We start from the raw sequence: 19,549 nt of genomic DNA on the forward strand, positions 1-19,549 counted from the left end.
GACAACTCCAGTCACGCCGCGCGGTAGCTGAAATCGACCGGCTTCCACGATGCGCCCTCACCTCGCTAGTTCTCGTTCTAATTATTTCGTAGGCGCTGAAGCGACGCAGCCACACCTCGCCCGCGGCCACCCGCTACAGCTTGAGAAGGAGGGGAAAGGTGAAACTGCCGCACTCCTTCCACCCGTGGCAAAAGCGAAGAGCCGAGTTGGACGGTGCGCCCGGCTTGCTTAAGAGGCGCAGGAGCGCGCTGGGGCACATCTCATCACGCCTGAGCGCCACAGCACCCGGGGGAGGGAATGCGAAACTCCGGACGGGCCCTGCCCTCGCAGGCGCCGCGCCAAAGGGACGCTCGCCGACGAGGGAGACGGTACCATGGCGATCGCGCACGTGCACATGTGCCAGACCCTCCTTCCCGCTCACACGAACCACCTCGGCGACCTCAGCCCCGGCCAGCTCCTCAAGTGAATCGATACCACGGCGTGCCTGGCCGGTAAGCGCGCGAGCCCCCCCTTTTTTTTTCCTCTCTCGTGGGGCACCTCCTTCTTAGAGCGACAAGCCTGGAGGACCTCATCAGTGGGGTCGCCGGGGTCCTTCAGCAGCTGCAAGACCGGTGGGCTCAGTGGGGAGGCGGGAGAGGAACACAGCAGAAAAGGCATCTGTTGCAGTCATCAAATAAAACAGCGGGATCAGAAAGGAAAGCAAACTGCTATTGTTTAATCCAGCATTTCCCAACTTTGGCTTTGCAGCTTTAAGATGCGTGGACTTCAAGTCCCAGAATTCTGGAAAAACGAAGCTAAGAAGCACTGATATAATCTCTTTTTTTCTCCTTCTTATTAGTTAGTTAAAGGGAATCTTGTTTAAATTCATGTGGATAGTGGCACTGTTTTTTCATACATTTTAAGCGGGGGTTTGTCAGTAATTCTTCAGTCTTTCCCTTATGGTAGTTATTTGTAAGTTTACCATTAATGTAAATTTACCTATCTACCCACCCACCCATCCTGGAATATGCAGTATAAAGCCCCTGATAATTTTCTGGGCAATCCAAATAATAATTTACAGTTGGATTCATGAAATAATAGATGGACTAAAGAAAGTTCTATACTGTAAAAGGAAACAGTATTTTTCAATAGACTTTTAAGAAACCAGCAACAATAAGTTTACCTGCTGATATTTACAGAATACTACTTTGCAACTTTGATCCTTAATCGTTACTATACATGAGTCACTCAAAGTCATTCAACTGGCTTTCATGGCAAAGATGGGACTTGAATACATGATCTCCCACTTTTCTAGCCCAGGGCATATTTGACAAAATCACCATCAATAAATTGCAAAAAGCAGTTTTGCTAGGAACAGCTTACATCCTGTGACAACACCTTTAATACTATTAAATAGAAACATCTGCGTACCCCAGGTTCTTAGGAAGGACTTGATAGTGGATTAAAACAAATGCCAAATCCAGACTAAACTGCTGGCTGACTATGCAACCCATCATAATAATTCAAAGGATAATAATTCAAAAATGTTTTCTACTTCTTGACTTTTTTGACTCTGCATAGGCCCCCATTCTAAATTGCAGAATGCCAATTGTATGTTAATTTTATGGCTGTTTCTTTAAACTGATATGTAATCTAACTATTATAACAATTTAGAAGGAAATCAAGAATACCAGTAATAAGCCTTTTTGACAATTATTTTTTTAATATTTTTTCTTTGTTTTGGGGATATTTTTAGTACAAATCCACCAATTCCAGTTTCTAGCTCTATTTGAAAAAAAATTCTTTGAATTACTTGGTTTTGATCTTACACACAATTATTCAGTAGATTTTTGCTTATATCTACTCTAAGCTGCTGCTTTGAGCTTACATTGCAATTTTAAGGTGTTTATGCGTTGTAGGCTTTATAAAACATAATAAAATACTTCATAGAACATAGAGTCATAGGGTTAGAAGGGACCTTGAGCTGTTCTAGTCCAATATCCGGTGCAAGACAGGTCAAATGTTTGTTCAGTCTGTTTTTGAAAACCTTCAGTGATGAAGCACTCACAACTCAGGGAGGCAAGCTATTCCATTGATTAATTGTTCTCATTGTCAGAAAATTTCTCCTTACTTTTAGGTTGGATATTACTGTAATACGTTTCCACCCATTGCTTCTTGTCCTCCCCTCTGGTGCTTTGGAGAGTAGACCCTTTTTCTTTGTGACAGCCCCTCAAGTACTAGAAGACAGTTATGATGTGACCCCACCCCCCAATTCTTCTCTTTGATAGGCTAAACATGATCCAGAATCAACCTGCCATCTCAAATTGAGAATTTAACTGTTACTATATAAGGTTCCTTTCCCTTCTAGTATGCAAATTAAAAATTCTTCTAGCTCCTCAGATGTCAAACCACAATCAGTGGAACAACTTGCCTCCAGAAGTTGTGAATGCTTCAACACTGTGAAGTTTTTAAGAAAAGATTAGACAACCATTTGTCTAAAATAGTTTAGGGTTTCCAGCCTGAACAGGGGGGTGGACTAGAAGATCTCCAAAGTCCCTTCCAACTGTTACGCTAAGAAGTAATATTACGTACAAATATTTATCTAAAAAGTTACATAAGGTAGATTTATAATTGGTTGGTTGGATCAGACTTTATCTAACCAAGAATTTCTACTCCTTTGGAGAGAGATGTTTACAAAAGCTGAGCGGGACCTTATAAAAAGAAGCTTTAACTGAGTGCAAGTTCATTTGTACTCCTAAGCAGGAGTTCCAATTAGCAAGTGTTCCAATGAAAGTCCCCCAGTAATCCTTTGCAAACTTGAATTTGTATGTTTCTAAGGACTTATACAATAGGCATTCTAAATTTCTACTTTAAGCAGAATGGAGGGAAGGATTTTCCTATACAACAGTTTTAATGCTGGTTGTTCTTTTATGATTTCATAATTGTCTTACGTGTTCCTGATTTATTCTACTCTGCCTTCCAAGGCAATACCTCATTTAAATGTTTAAAAATTGTGTAATATTTAAATTGCTTATCCAATTTTACAGTAATTTGTGCAATACAGTACATGATTTAAACATTGTAAATCACTTCCCAAAAACATTGTTTTTGACTATTAGTATTTAGGTGTCCTTGGGTGCAATAAAGTCAACCCTTTTAAGTATTCTTTCTTACTCAATTCTGGTTTTGAAGAGAAAATTATAGTTATCTATCTATCATAACTAATGTTTTCTGGGAACCTAGAAATGGAAGGAAGCATTCTCTAAAGCACTCCATTGAATGAATTGAAATTAGAATATAAGATAATTTAAAAATCATAACAAAAATATGGCAAGGAACAGGACTGTATTTTTTTCCAAGCAAAGAGAAGTGCATTTTTTGTATTTGCTTATTGTATGTGTGTGCTGTTGGATCAATCTTAGCTATTTAATGAATAAAAAAGAAGCATAGCACAATGACAGGTGAAGGTGTGTTTTTTCCATATCAGTTCCCGGGTTCAACCCTGTTATCTCAGAGCACAGATAAGGCTTCTGAAATGTAATGCTGTAATAAGTAAGGCAGTTGTCTGACTTGGAAGAAGGAAGTTTATTCCTTTATCAGCAGTCAGGGAACTCACACATTAGGAGCTGGTTTTCCATGCAAATTTTTATGTAAACTGCACCAAGAGAAAAAAAAAGGCAGAAATTATCATTATTCAGTCTACTGGTCATTTTATCTGAGTTGCAAGGGTATGAACAGTTTCTTCATAATTTTAACATTAGTATTGTACAAACATTACATCCTTTTTAAATTTTACCATACAGTCATAATTGCACAGTTCTTGGTATGTCTGTGCAGAGATGCCTCAATGAGTTACTCTCATGAAAGTTGAATGCTACATTTTGGCACTGGATTATTTTATAATGGGCAATCATGCAACAACACGTTCTTCAATATCTATTCTAAAAATAACTTAAGATAATCAAATAATCTTGCTTAAAAGCTAATGGATGCTGTTTTCCCCCCAGTTTTTAATTTTACCTCCAATAAACTCTATTTTCTTCTAAGCTGAAAAACATGCTGGCATTCCCTGTGTAACAGCATCAGTGGATGACATACAATTTGAAGAGACAGCCAGGTACATCTTACTTTTATCAAACCTTACTCTAGTGTGTTATTTAATAGTTTTAATCAGAATATATCTCAGCCAGTCCTTGAGTATTGAAGATTTGCCTTTAAATGAATCCAAACTCCGGCTCCTCTTTAGGACAGTGATGGTTTATTCAATATCTCAGCAAACAACAAATACTCTAATCAGGCAAGAATGGCTAAAAGCCAGGCAAGGTTAGCATTGGGTTTGAGTTTGCTCTCTTTCCTTTTATTATCATTATCATAAGACACACCCCACCACACCCAGGCCTATGCACAGTTTTAGTTCTGGCCACGCCTAACCTATTACCTCTAAATGCTATTAACCCTATAATATGTCTTCATCCCTAACCTATTCCGACCCTCACTAACTGATCCCTACCTGGTGCCACCTTCACCATGTCTTAACTCAATGCTTAATTACCACCTATATGTGCCCCAACCCCCTCTAACAATATGCACCACAACAATACATGAAAAGAGCCATTTCCAGCCCCGCAGGTGTTTCAGAATCCATCCTTAAGCCCACAGTTGTTTCAGAATTCATCCTGCAGCCTGCAGTTGCTTCAGAATCCATCTTGCAGCTCACAGCTCTGCTGAGTCATTCTAAAGCAACCTTCAACACCATCAGCTAGCACACAAGCAACAATATAGATCCGGCGTCAACAGAGGTAAGGTGATATTCTCCACTGCCAGCTGACTTGCTGCGAGGTGTGTTCCAAGCTGACTGGTTCCGTAGCGAACTCGGAGCCTGACTGTCAGATCTTATGGGAGGTCATTGAAACTGGTTCAATAAAACACTTCACTCACAGTCTTGATGTAGCAATGTGTGTTTATTTTGGCCTCCTCCAACAGCAGCAACAAATGAAAAGTCCGAGTAAAGCCAGTGCTGAGAGCGTCTGCCTCTCAGCGCTGTTTATATTTCCCGTTCACACACCCCCCATTAATTAGCTAACATCCGCCCTTAGCAAAACACCCAACATCCATCTATAGCAATCTTGCGCGCTACCACCCAACCCCCTCTATAACACCTTCCCCCTCCCTGAGTGTCGTCCTTCCACCCCGATCCATTCAATATCCCCTATGTGGAATGCTGACCAGCTGAAATGACATCCCGAGGTATTTCCCGGCTGGTAAGAGTGGGAGGCGTTTTGCTTAGAGCTTTGCAAAACACCGAACAACTGATAAGGCAGTTTCCCAGCCGGTCGCACCAAAGTGGAGAGGGGTGGTTACGCCTGGCTTCGTTGGCTGGCATCAACATTGATTTAGGACCTTCCAGGTAGATAGCTCTCCCCCAACCACAGCGACGTGTCGGGCTTTATTTCGTCAGCAGCGTTGTTGAAGCCAGACACTGACAATATATAAACACAGAAATCCTAACTGGCACTTTGGAAATATGATTCATTGCAAAAGCACTATAAGAAAATAGAAAATTTAAATTTCTATAGATATATTGATCTTTTCTACTCTTAACATTAAATAAAGCATTTGCTATGAAAACCTGAGAGTTGCAAATTAATTTGTTTCTTACAGTTTGATTCTTAAACATTAAATTTAAATTATTTTTAAAAAGATACTTAATTCTTAATTTTTTGATCTGATAATGAACATTATTGATAAATTAAAAAGTCATTTCTTGTACATGCTTAATGAATTTATAAAGTGGTTGTTCAAGGAATAGTTGCTTCCTTTCATGTCCTGAACAAAGGAAGAAACTTTTCATTTTCTGTTATTTTCCTGTAAATGGTCTCCAGTTGATTTCCTCCAAATGGTTTGAAATGAGAAACAAACTGGGCTGGGAGAGACATCTGCAGAGAAGAATCAGCAGGTGTAGCACTACAGTCCATTTGAAAGGGGAAAGGGCTGATTCAGTTATTTTGACATTTCCAATTTCATTGAACCTAAGATGAAATACCCCAGCAGCACTGCTGTGCATAATTACCTTTAGAGAAAGAAAATGAGAACAAATTTTAAAAATGTTCCACAAAATTCAACACTTAAAGGTTTGTGGCTGCAGTTCAGTTTGATGCTAGGTGGGAAAATAACGAAATGTTCAAAAACAGAGCATTCGCTACATGCTACATTTGATCTTAACCAAAAGTCCAAGATTACATTCCAAATTGTAAACCATTTGTATGGATTAAAAGGACAATAGTGATGTATTTCAATTAATTTCCAAGATTCCTTGGCAGGTGGATTTGCCAACAACATAAGAAAAAGATGTTCCAAAACAGGGATTTTTTTTTCTGTATAAATTACAGGTGTGTTCTTTAATTTAGATTTCTGAAAAAGTGAATTATAAGGAAGAGAGTTTTCTCTTCAATTGCCCCCACCCTGTGTAATATTCTTCCCCTGAAAGTAAGGCAGGTTCCCACTCTCCTGGCCTTCTGAAAAGGACTTAAAACATGGCACTATGGCCTTGCATGGGGAGCGCAGCTGTGGCTAGCAATTTTAAGGAATTTTAACTGTTTTATCATCCTTGCTTCTTTTCAATTTTTTAAACTTTTATGTACTGTTTTTATATCTTAATACTTTATTGTACATTGCCCAGAATCCCTCTCTAAAGGTGATGGTGGTTCAGAAATTTGAAAAATAATTAGATTACTAAATTCTCAGGACAACTGAATCAGAGGTGGTATTCAGCAGGTTCTGACCAGTTCTGGAGAACTGGTAGCAGAAATTTTAAGTAGTTTGGAGAACTGGCAAATACCACCTCTGACTGAAGATTTTACACTGTCCTTCCCCTGCCACGCCCACAAAGCCATGCCCACAAAGCCACGCCCACAAAACTGGTAGTAAAAAAATTGAATCCCACTGAACTGAATCCTACTCAATAATGCTTTTTCACAAGAAAAATGAACACAATACATGTTGCAAATTGGGTACAGTATAATATTTAGACCAATTATGTACTATTTTGTATATAGGATAGCTATATTTGGTATCTTTGGAACGTGGAATTTTCAACCTTTCAGAGAACAGAGAAAATAATTAGGGCCTTTTCACCTACATTATACAATCATTTCCTATTCTTACATTTTTATTACACAAATATTTGTACTTTAGACTCTTTTCCTCTTTTTGCATTTGTTCCTAAGCAAGAGCTCTCAGACTGCTACATTCAAAAGTTTCTCATAAGTTACAAATGAAAATGCAGTGGTCTGTGACAGGGCAATGTTCCTTGCATTCTAATTCCCAAGGTCTGTGTTAAAAAACTTGCACTTTTGTTGTGATGAAAGCAAGCAATACACTCCCAACATTGAAACAAATAGCCCTCAGGGTTAATAATACTTCCTAAGTATTTAGGATGACCTGCCGAAGAGATAGTGCATGTTTAATTAGATCCATCCAGTGTTTTCTTGTAAATAGATAAACTCTTTTCAACAGTGATCATCATTAGAAAGCACTGGGATTGAATTTGGTATTGTGGTCAATTTTTTAAATCTGTCTCTTTGGTCTCTGATTTTAAATAAAAAAATATCTACAAAGAAATTGGATTATGAACACACACAGAATATCATTGGATAGAGTATCATAATTATTTAAATAGGATTTATGTAGTGTGTTCTGATAAGGCATTCTTTGGAGATCCAAGGTTCTAGAGAACAAAAGCAATGTTCCTTAAGTGATACTAATTGTCTAGAAAATGACAGAATCCTTTGTTGAAGCATCCTTCAACAAGGTCCTGAAGTTACTTCCTACCTTCCCGAAGTGAAGCAAAGTACTTCTGATTGAAACGCTGAATTGACTAATGGTCTGGCTTGGTAAACAATCAGAAGTTTGCAAAGGCTGCTAGGTTCAATTGCTAGGACAGGGGACCCAACCTCCATGCCACAAGGGATTGGTACTGATCTGTGCCCTATTAGGAACTGGGCCGTACAGCTGGAGGTGAGCAGCAGATGAGCGCACAAAACTGAAACCATCCCCCACTCCCTGTTCCTTGGAAAAATTGTCTCCCACAAAACTGGTCCCAGCTAAAACAAACAGTATGCTAAGTGGAAAATCTTAAGGTTTTGGAGAGGTGTTGCCAGTCAGTCTTCATGACATTAAGCTAAAAGGGACAAAACAATCAGACATGGAGTTGTTATGTGGACAGTTCTGAATATTAATTGAATCCTAGTTTCAGATTTAAAGGCTCCCTCATAAGTTCTTTCTTCAAGTACGACTAATTGTGAAATGAGTTTGCCTGGCCAGTATCCCTGTCACTGACATTTAAGGAAAAAGGGCAAAAACTTTGGCGCAGAAAAAATCCTTTATCTTTTGAGATCCATAGTCTTTTCCTCCTCCCCATTCACTTGTGGCCATAATAATAAGACAGGATATTTGAAATTATATAATTTATATATCAGTTATTTTCAAAACATAGGTGTACATTAGAGTTTCGGCATATTACGAAACACATAAAATTATGTGTTTTATAATTATATGTGTCTTTTTTTTAAACAGAGTTGGACAAATTATCAGCATTACAGCAAAGGTAAACAGGGCATTCACTACCAGTATGGAGGTAAGAGATAGTATTTATTTAAGTTGAAATACTGTATTTTATTATTTAGGCAGGATGAAGCAAGTAAAGAAATGAATTCATGCAAATTCCATCACAGATGGCTTTTTCTTCATTCATTTGCATACTCTTAATAGATTTATTTTCCAAATTCAGCATTATATTAGATACTAACTGAAGTTAGTCTATAAGTGACTCTGTGTCAGTCATTCTCAGCTCAATGTCCTATAAAGACTTGTTTGTGCAATTAAAATTAAGAGGCTGCAGCAGTAGATCTCTAATAAAAGATGTGATAAAGATTAAATAAATAAATTGAATTACTGTAATAAATACAAATGTCTAGATATCATGTGAAAGTCCCGTTTAGCAGTGACAATTCCAGCATGGAATGGGTCAACTCAGCATGGCCAACTGGGAGCGGCCAGGTTGGGGTGGCCCCTCACCACCACCAAGATACCTCTGCCAACTCATTGCTGCCAAGTTGTTGCAGAACAATTGAACGTGGCCAGTTCATTGCGGAGACAACCTGATAAGGGTGCCCAGGCAAGCGACAAGCAAGCAAGGAGAGTCGGGTGGGTGGGCAGGCAAGTGAGCAAGTGGACACAGTGCACAGTGGGGGCTTCCCTTTTTCACATCCCCATCACAGCCACCTACTAAGTTCCATACACAACCACCATACTGAGAGTTCCGACCGGCAGCATTGGTGAGCGAGAAGAAGGTGACAGCTGAGGATTCCCATGGGGATCATAAAATCATCAGGTGTCTGGATTGGGTTGGGGATCCTAATAGTGCTGCTCAGTCGCTTGGGGTTATGATATATACATGAAAAGGGTAGAGCTTCTTATTTTAATTAAGATGAAAAGAATAGTTGTTACTAATGCATTTGTTCACAATTATATAATTGCCTAGAATTCAACAACGTCTTTGTTATTTGCACATAGGTTGGTGTCAGCGTTACATTACAGGACCCTTTAACTGATGTCCAAAAACTAATTTGTGTGGCTTTCTCTACATACGTTGCAAGACCAGTAGGAAGAGAAAAGGTAAACATTTCATTGAAAACTTCTAATGTTTCTGTTCTCTAATTTTGTGAACTTGCCAGAAAGCCATTATTATTTACTGTTTCCCTTTTTTCATATTGACAATAAAAGAATGAAAAATTTTATATTTTATTTCTGAGTAATAACTTCATTGTACTTTTCTCAACATTTTCTTGCTCCTTGTATTACTTTCAGCAATTCCTTTTTGGAAATAATGTATTTTTATAATTCACTAATATCAAACATTTATTTTGCTTGCCGATATTATTAGCATTGTTCCTAAGCTACCCTATTTAAATTTTGATTTTTTAAAAAACAGTACATTTTCACATATACTGTTGCCAATGATCTTGGTAATGTAGAATGTTTAGGACAATATACAATTAACAATACGTGCTGCTAGATTTTGTTTAAAGAATGGAAATGCAATTACATTTTCTTGTCTACCTGGATATCTCTAAAAATCTCTAGCATTGCACTACAGCACAGAAAAAATCACCTGGAGCAAATCTGGGAAGGCAATTGAATGAATTCAAGGTCTGTTCACATCTCCATAGCTTCCATTTATTGCAAAGATGTAGTTAGGGAGATCACCTGTACCCTAAAGCTGAGGAGGATCATTGAAAACTAAGTGCAATAATTGAGTACCTGTTTAAAGACCTTGTAGACCCTACTGAGTTGTAGAGTTTAAACATGTAGAATAATCCCACGAATCTTGCATTTCTAGTTTTTTTCTCCATAAAAGCTAATCTCACATGATTTTTGTTTTCATGTTTAGAATATTGTATAAATTATGAGAAATTGTTTATTAAATAATTATTAGGGTTTAGGTTAGTAAAAATTTTAGGTTAGTATTATTTACTAACTTAGCTTTACTAGTTTACTACAGATGTGGCAGAAAGATTTTTTTTAACTGTTAATGGGTTCATGATACAATTTTACTATGACTTGCTGATACTGTTTTTTTTAAAAAAATATTTAGATTAACCTAAAGCCAGTCAAGCTTCTCACTGAGCAAGATTTCATAGAGCACGCCCTGGCTGCTGAGCGAAGAAAAATTCGACTGGATCATGAACGTGTATTTAATGATCTAATGGATAAATGTTGCATGGATGATGGTCAGTAAAACAAATGTGATGTTCCTCATTACCAATTCTCCGCAATGGGGAGAAGTTGCAATGTTTCCTTGGCTGCATTGTTTGAATGAAAAAGCCCTGGGAACTCACAGCATTGTGTAATGTATCATTTATGAAAAATATAAAATATGAAAAGATATAAAGGAAATGTGCTCTTCTGTGAAGTGATATTTAGGTCTCCAAAAACTAGGAGCAATATAGACAAGCTTGCCATCAGCTTATTGTTTTCTCTAGTAGTTCAGAAAATGTCTGGTAATAGCATAACAAATGTTATTAATGAACATGGGTGTCCTATAATTTCTCTTCAGATTATTGGCATTTTTCTTTTTTTAATGCCATCTCTATTTTTTAAAATTCTCATACACGTTTATTACACATCACACCCACAGGCCCCTCCCCTTTTGAATGTATTATGTAATGGAACAATGCAACTGCATATTGTTTTGTTTCCATACTCTGACATCAACATCTTTCTGAACTCATAATTAATACATGCATTGAAACAGAATCAAGGCAAACGATAGAACCATACTTTCAACTTACAGAATCACCCCATTCCCTCATACACACTTTGTTTATACAAGGCATATCTCTAGAAAGCAGCTTATGTATTTTCAGGTCTTCACTTTTAAGAGAATATTATTGAAACAAGCATTGGGTCCGTCCTAATAAAAGTAGGTAAAGGTTGAATTTATCAAATGCTAAGATTGCTTTGTTCAAAATGAGAGAAAAGAAGCAAGGCTCAATTACATGTGGAAATTACTAATTTAACAGGCTGATAAGTGAGTCCAAAATGCAAGGCAGTCAGGTGGATCCAACTACAGCGTTGGGATTATAAAACTAATGAAACTGGGGCAGAAGCCAAAGGCTTAATTTAGGTCAAGTAGAATCATGTGATGGATTAGCCTGGCTGGCATTTAAAACAAAAATGTACACATTTAATAGGAATATGTTCCTTCCTGATAATAGAAAGATACCATATTTTCTTTCCAATTTTATCACTAAACTATATTTAAATACTACTAAAATTCTAACTAATCAATTTAGTTTCTAAAGCATGATTTCTTTAGAGATCAGAATCAATACAGAGAGTCTTTGGGTTATTCAGTCACCCTTCAAAGTTGTGAGAGTGCTGAACATAGGGGACCTACAACCAACTCTTGCAGTTCCAACCATTACAGGATCTCCATAATCACATGAGTGTGATATGGGTGCTCATTGCCTGGCTGGTAATTGTGAAGTAACAGTGAGCTGTGATCACGTGATTATGATTTCTAAGTTTCATTGGTGCTGTTTTTCTGCCTGAGCTCCAAAATGCCTGTCCTTGGTATCCATCACAACACCCTCCCATGCTCCAAAGGCCCTGCCATCGGCAGTCCTCACCTGAACACAGCAAGCCCCACTTGCCCATAGCTCTCACCCACAGCTTTCACTTGCTAGCTTGATTGTCTGGAGATCCTGTCTCTTCCTACTGAACAACCTCTATAGTCTTGGAGTTATGACAGAAGCCTGGGCTACAGAATTACTGTTGCTAAGTGAAGCGGTCATGTGGTATTGTGCTCTGCAGAAGCATTGTTTAGCAACAGAAATTGCAGTTCCAATTGCCTTCATAACCAGAAGACTTCCTGTAATAATAGTCCACATAAGAAATGTCTACTCTAAAAAAATTTGGGAGTGATAGGATTTTTCTAATGCACTACAAATCTTATTGATGTTTATGAATTTCAGAAAAGCTGTGCTAGGATAAAACATTGTAACTTCAGTTGAAATGTAAGTGTACTTGGATTGCTTGGCAATTGTCCTAACACCAGGGTCATATGTTCTAGATCTAGACCATGTTTGCAGTAAAGTGGAAGATGTGGTTTACACTGATTGCACTCATGTGCAGAGCACTGAACTTGTCCTGCCTCCTCATGCCAATCATCAAGAAAATACATTTGGTGGTCAAATTATGGCTTGGATGGAAACAGTGGCTACTATTTCAGCAAGGTGCCTTCTCATAGAACTTTCTTCTGTATTAGATATTGTCAAACACATTTAGTGAGAAATAATGGTTACCAGGGAAAAAATAAGATGAGGGAGTGTCTCACTGAAAGTTCATCTCATCACACAGAGAATTCCATCATTCTCCCCCAATTGCTGGGTACATGCAGCTCCCTCTTTGTGTGTGAGAGACATGAATTTCTATTAGAATTCCCTTCACACTTCAGTGGGCCAGATTCATTGTCAGGATGCTGGATGTGTCATTCTCATTCATTATTCATGTAGTTCTGATTTGTAACCTGAACTTATTCGCAATAATGACTGCTTTTGGTTCAATGCCAGATAAATAAATCATTTTATTAAAATTGTAAATCTATCCAAGATTATAACCACCAGAGACCCAAGAAAGCAATGTTTCTATGTAAACATGTACACCAATATCTGTAATACATCTGATTGGATAAAACAGGGGTCATATTTAGCTGAAAAAAACTAAATGCTTGTAACAAGAAAAAAAAAGGAGCATAAGCATAACCTGTAGGGTTAAAATTCTACTGTATTTTATGGAAATACATTAGAAACATTGCTAAATGGCAGCCAAAAACTGTCTATTCTGTTTGAGAAATAAATGACCTTGTTACAAAGCTTTTGTCAATTAGATTTGACCTTTGGAAGGTGGCAGAGTTGCTATGGCCACACACTGCGAGGAATAAAAAGAGACCGTTTATTTTTTTAAAAAAAGGCTGTTCACAAAACACAAAGTGAAGGTAAACTCAGAATGGTTTATCTAAAGTTTATGGATGAAATCTAGCACAGTTTATCAGGTGATGGAACTAATACCATCTATAAAAAAAGAGTAGTTTCTCATCTGCTATGTAATTCCCCAACATTAAAATCAGCCCTAGAGGACTGATCCGTTTAGGGACCTGTAAAGAATATTCCTACTGTACAAATAAAATACAATTTCCATAATGAGGAATTTTATCCTTTGTTCATTTTTAACTATTGTAATACTAAGCAAACGTTAGATCTGGAAATAATCCTTTACAATAAGATCTATATGAAAGCACAGAAGTCTTGCTTTAATAAAATCATTTTAATTTTTCAATAACAATGTTAAGAACAAATAGATGACAAACCTATATATCCTTCACTTCTGGTCTGATATTAATCTGGTGGTGCCCTTAACTGTGAGTATTGCAAATTAGATATTTAGCAATTTAAATAGGAGGAGCAAATTATTCTTAATGAAATCCAAAATAATTTGAATGCATTATAATGATGCTCAGTTAATTAGAAACAGATAATTGTGCACATTTAACAATTCTGGTACATCGTAAAGAGGTAATTGAGTTACGCTAAGGATAAATAATGGCCCAAAACAATGTCATTGCTAAACAAAGGTTAAACATTTTGGACTTATACAAACACTGAGTTCTTAGCCCAAATGTTATTAGAATATTTATGTATTAAAACAAATCTAAATGGAAGATTTATTTTCACATATAAATGAAAGGATTGGTGATTATTTGTAAAAATACAAAGAAAGAGGTGATTGTATGATCATTGATGTGATCAGATGTGAGTCACTGCTTAAGAATTTGTTACTGACAAATTCCCTTATTGTTCAATATTTTACTTTGATTTCACAGAATTTTTCAAGAAGCTTGATTAATTTTAAAAAACCTGAGCAACATAGTTGGTAATGTGCTATAACTACAGACTTACATTAATCAGAGTTGGAAGGGATCTTGTAGGTCATCTAGTCCAACCCCCCACCCAAGCGGGAGACCCTACACCATTTCTGACAAATGGCAGTGCAATCTCTTCTTGAAAGTCTCAACTGATGGCACTCCCACAACTTCCAAGGGCAAGGTGTTCCATTGGTTGATTGTTCTCACTGTCAGAAAGTTTCTCCTTATTTCCAGGTTAAATCTCTCCTTGTTCAGTTTCCATCCATTATTCCTTGTCTGGCCTACAGGCACTTTAGAAAATAGATTGACCCCCTCCTCTCTGTGGCAGCCCCTTAAATATTGGAAGACTGTTCTCATATCTCCTCTGGTCCTTCTCTTCAGTTGACTAGCCATGCCCAGTTCCTAGAACCATTCTTCATATGTTTTAGTCTCCAGTCCCCTAATTATCCTGGTTGCTCTTCTCTGTACCTTTTCTAGAGTCTCAACATCTTTTTTATATTGTGGTGAACAAAACTGGATGCAGGTGTGGTCTTACTAAGGCTTTATAGAGTGGTATTAGTACCTCACTTGATCTCACTTGATTCCTCTGTTAATGCAATTTAGGATTGCATTATTTTTTTTGGCTGCTACTGCACACTGCTGGCTCATATTTAGCTGGTTGTCCACTAAGACTCCAAGGGCCCTCTCACAGTTACTGCTGTTGAGCCTGGTTCCACCCAGTCTATGTGTACTTTTGGTTTTTCTTGCCTAAGTGTAGGACTTTACTTTTCTCTACATTGAATTTCATTTTGTTAGATACGGCCCAGTGTTCTAGTCTGTCAAGATCCATCTGGATCTTGAGCCTATCTTCTTGGGTGTTACCTATTCCTGCCAGCTTAGTATCATCTGCAAATTTGGTAAGTTCCCCTTCTATTTCCTCATATAAGTTGTTAATGAAGTTATTGAAGAGTACTGGGCCTAAGACAGAACCTTGTAGCACCCCACTGCTTACTTCCCTCCATGTAGACTTAGACCCATTAAGGACTACTTGTTGAGTACAGTTTTTCAGCTAGTTGCGAGTCCATCTAGTGGTGGTGCTATCTATACCACATTTTTTAGCTTACCAAGAAGTAGGTTGTGGTCTACTTTGTCGAATGCCTTGCTGAAATCTAAACATATTATGTCCACAGTATTTCACTGGTCTGCTAATTTAGTCACTATGTTGAAGAATGAAATAAGATTGGTTTGGTATCATCTGTTTTTAAGAAACCTGTGCTGACTACTAGTTATTACTTTACTTGTTTCTAGATGTTGGCAGATTTGTTTTTTATTATCTTTTCCAGCATCTTCCCGGGTATTGATGTTAGGCTGATTGGTCTATAGTTTCCTAGGTCTGTTTTTTTTCTCCCTTTTTTGAAGATGGGAACCACAACTAGTCTGTTAATGTATGTATTGGAAGAAGAAAATCCCAGAGTTGCTATCCTTTTTCCAGCTGGACTGCTTACATTGGCTTGGGAAGTTTCCATATCATTGTTGTTTCCATATGACTGTCTCTTTGTGGGCATTAAAAAACATCTTCTATGGCATTGTGCCAATTTTTTAAAATTATTTTTATGTAAATCACTGTAGGCCACAACAGTTTTTTTTCAACATTTCTAAAAGATTCAATTAACATTGATAAATGTGGAACAGCCCCAAATAAAACTTCATTAAATCCCTTTGGATTTATTAGCCAAGCAATATTGACTAATTATGAGATTGCTTTAAAATTTAAGAAAAAAATGTAATTTTATGTCTATAAAAAATATACAGGATTGTTCCCAAATATGAATATTAAAACACAGTTCTTCAACTTCACAACTTCTCATTGAATACATTTTATTAATTTTCTTAGAGCTAGTTTAAACTTTAAATTCAGTTTTGCACAGTGTTTATGTAGAAATCTTATAAAGTTGCATTGACATAAAAAAGATGTGTTTTATGTTTGCTTTGATTCAGCCGCCTATGTCATGTGCATCCAACTCTGAAATCTGTAGATATGTTTAAATTCCGAGGACCTTCAACTGTTGGTGACCGCCTTGTTTTCAATGCTATAGTTAATAATACTTTTCAGAAAAGGTAAAATACCATATCTTTATATTATGAATACTCATATCTCTCCTCCTCCCTCCCTCTCGTATATATGTATGTATGCATGTATGCATATCTCCATCCATCCATCTAAATCATTTACTGTGTTGTACAGAATGCTTTAATGTCAAGGCTTCAAAAAGCAATTTTGACTTCTGTGGATATTTATTTGTTCATTGGACTTGTATGGCTGTCTTCCTTATATAATGGATCTAGGTCAGGCCTGTCAAACTAGCAGCCTGCAGGCCCGATGCGTCACATGCATGCCACGCCCACCCCTGTTCTGCAAAAGCAAAAACATTGTGATAACATCACAGTACGTCAAGTGATGCGATCAAGTTTGTACCCGTGTTCTGGTAATTCAGAACAATCCATAAGGAACATAAATTACCCCAGAATGATTGCTGGGGAATTCTAGGAGTTGAAGTTCACACACATCTTAAAATTGCTAAGGTTGAGAAACACCAGACTAAATTTCCCTAAAGTCCAATCCAATTCCACACACACACACACACACACACACACACACACACACTATCAGCAGTATCCAGCACATCACCAAATCTGACTATGATAAGAGAAGATATAATGCAGAATATATTTGGTATCAGGTCCTAATGTTTACATTTGATGTGCTGTGCAGTTGTTTAGATAGCATTTTTTTTATTTATCTAGGCACATAATATCACAGATTAGAATATTATACAATGACATTGATTAAATAAACTTCATATTAATAAACATCTAATGATAAGGTTGTGTATAAAGATTAAATAGATTAAATGTATTCTGCACTAATAATAATTCCTGGTGTTAAGTAAATGTGCATATTTTGCAAAATTAATTCTGCTTCTAAATATAGAAAGGATTGAAGAGGTGTGTAAATTATTGAAGCTTTGTCACTATATAACTGTGAAGCCAAACATACTGTATTCACATATTATAAAACATGAAATATTCTCCAAAGGAAATAGATTTTACAATTGTAGATTCAAATCTTTTTGGATTATTTTAATTGATATTCAGGTAGCCCTCGACATATGACCACAACTGAGCCCAAATTTTTTGTTGTTAAGTGAGACATTTATTAAGTTTTGTCCCATTTTATGACCATTGTTGCCACAGTTAAGTGAATCACTGCAGTTGATAAAGTTACTTAAATCGACAGTTAGCTGTTAAGTGAATCTGGTTTTGCCTTTGGTCATCAGAAGTTCGCAAAAGGGAATGACATGACCTTGGGACATAGCAACGGTCATAAGTATGAACCAGTTGCCAAGCATCTGAATTTTGATCACATGATTATGAGAATGCTAAGGTCGTAAGTCTAAAAAATGGTCATAAGTCACTTTTTTCAGTACAGTTGTAAGTTTGAATGGTAACTAAATGAACTATTGTCAGTCAATTGAAAATGATTCAGTGTTTTTTTTTGGGGGGAAGGAAATCAATAGTTAGAAAGATTTGCAGGAATTGTTACTTATTATACCAAATTTTTCTGTCTCTTTTTCTGATATATATATTTTTAAGATAACAAAATCCATTTACATGGAAGTTTTTTAAAAAAAAGAAAAATAACAAAAAGGAAAGATACAAACAAAGCACAATGAAAGATAATGCAAATATCCATTTACATCAAATATACCTCAGCATATTCAAATAATTAGTACTTTAGAGTACTCTACTTTAGTACTCTAGAATTAGAGATTTTAAATTCTGTGCAATTTTAGTCCAAAGTAGCTTCAGTGAGAATGATATCATATCATACGACAACTTATTTTTTTATCCAAACAACCTATTGCTGGGATGATTACTTCACACATCACATTCCATCAGGCCTGCACAACATTCAATCCACAGGTCACGGGTAGCCTGCCAAGCTGCCTTGTGTGGCCCTTCCGTGCCTTTTGAAAACTCAACAAATCCACTTCTGACAAATTGGATCCACTGCCAGAAAAGATCCACTGCTGCCAATTTTGCAGCTCTAAAGGACGTTGAGTGAGCACCTCCAAAATCTTCAGGTCTCAGCGAAGCTGCCAGCTCCATCATTGTGATCACACTGCTAGTCTCCAAACAGCTACATGGTACATCAGCTATTCCTTTGTAGCCCACAGTTATTTTCAATAGCTCTTTCCCATTTACAAATTAAGCTGGCTTGTTTTAATCAAGTTTTTAAATCTTGATTTTGAACCTAACCTGATGTGTTAGGTTATCTAAGCCAATCATTTCCTTGAAATAGGAAATCCAGTGAGCCTTTCTAAAACCTTCTGTTTGAAAAGATCCACCATCTCATTTCTCTGAATGAGAAATTCTACACCAATTCTCCTGTAACTGAAACTTATTCTAACTTGTCCTTTCTTCTGCTTTCTTTGCATTTGAAAAATAATGCTATGTTCTCTTTCATTCTCTCTTTAAACTTCCTATTTCAACCAGTTGTTACAAGATTGTTGCACTCTATTGACTAATAAATCCCTGCTGCAGATTTCATCCCATTTTTAAACTAAGTAAATGTTTGTTTTTTTTCCAGTATTGAGGTTGGAGTTCGGGTTGAAGCATACAATTGTGAGGAATGGGCCAAAGGTCAAGCACGGCATATTAACAGTGCCTTTCTTATTTTCAATGCTATAAATAAACATGGAAATGTTCTTATTCCCAGAATGAGTTCCACGACCAAGGTGAGTTCTTTTTCAGCTGGAAAGGAAGACAATAGATAATGACTAGATAAAGCAAAATTATTTCTTTACTGGTTTTTTTAATTGCAACAATAGCAGAGGAAATTAAGCTATACTGTTAAATGGTTTTTTGATTTGAATTCTGTGTGAGGCATTTACTCTAAAGTGCTTTAGATAAATTTGACTTGGAAAATCATTTAGGTCAATGAAAAAGAGCTAATTAATTTTGCTTTATTAATTATAGTGTGGTCTTAAACTTTTCAGAGTGCTTCATAGTTTATTTACACATTTTATTCAAATAGTTATTTTC

General features: G+C 36.8%; 1 protein-coding gene across 1 annotated transcript in view; it reads left to right on the forward strand.

The window, feature by feature from the left end:
- The first annotated feature begins 326 nt into the window (after positions 1–326).
- The window catches only part of ACOT12 (acyl-CoA thioesterase 12), a 32,307-nt gene continuing 13,084 nt past the window's right edge, over positions 327–19,549 (forward strand). The window contains exons 1-8 of the mRNA XM_087927087.1: positions 327–491; positions 4,027–4,096; positions 8,554–8,614; positions 9,553–9,654; positions 10,634–10,769; positions 12,614–12,776; positions 16,442–16,561; positions 19,095–19,242. Coding sequence (XP_087783213.1) covers positions 8,609–8,614; positions 9,553–9,654; positions 10,634–10,769; positions 12,614–12,776; positions 16,442–16,561; positions 19,095–19,242 — 675 coding nt within the window. The 5' untranslated portion in view covers positions 327–491; positions 4,027–4,096; positions 8,554–8,608. The remainder of the gene's footprint in view (positions 492–4,026; positions 4,097–8,553; positions 8,615–9,552; positions 9,655–10,633; positions 10,770–12,613; positions 12,777–16,441; positions 16,562–19,094; positions 19,243–19,549) is intronic.

This window comes from Pseudonaja textilis, chromosome 2 (genome assembly GCF_049901715.1).
Source record: "Pseudonaja textilis isolate UNSWEBS1 chromosome 2, rPseTex1.2, whole genome shotgun sequence".
Lineage (NCBI taxonomy): Eukaryota > Metazoa > Chordata > Lepidosauria > Squamata > Elapidae > Pseudonaja > Pseudonaja textilis.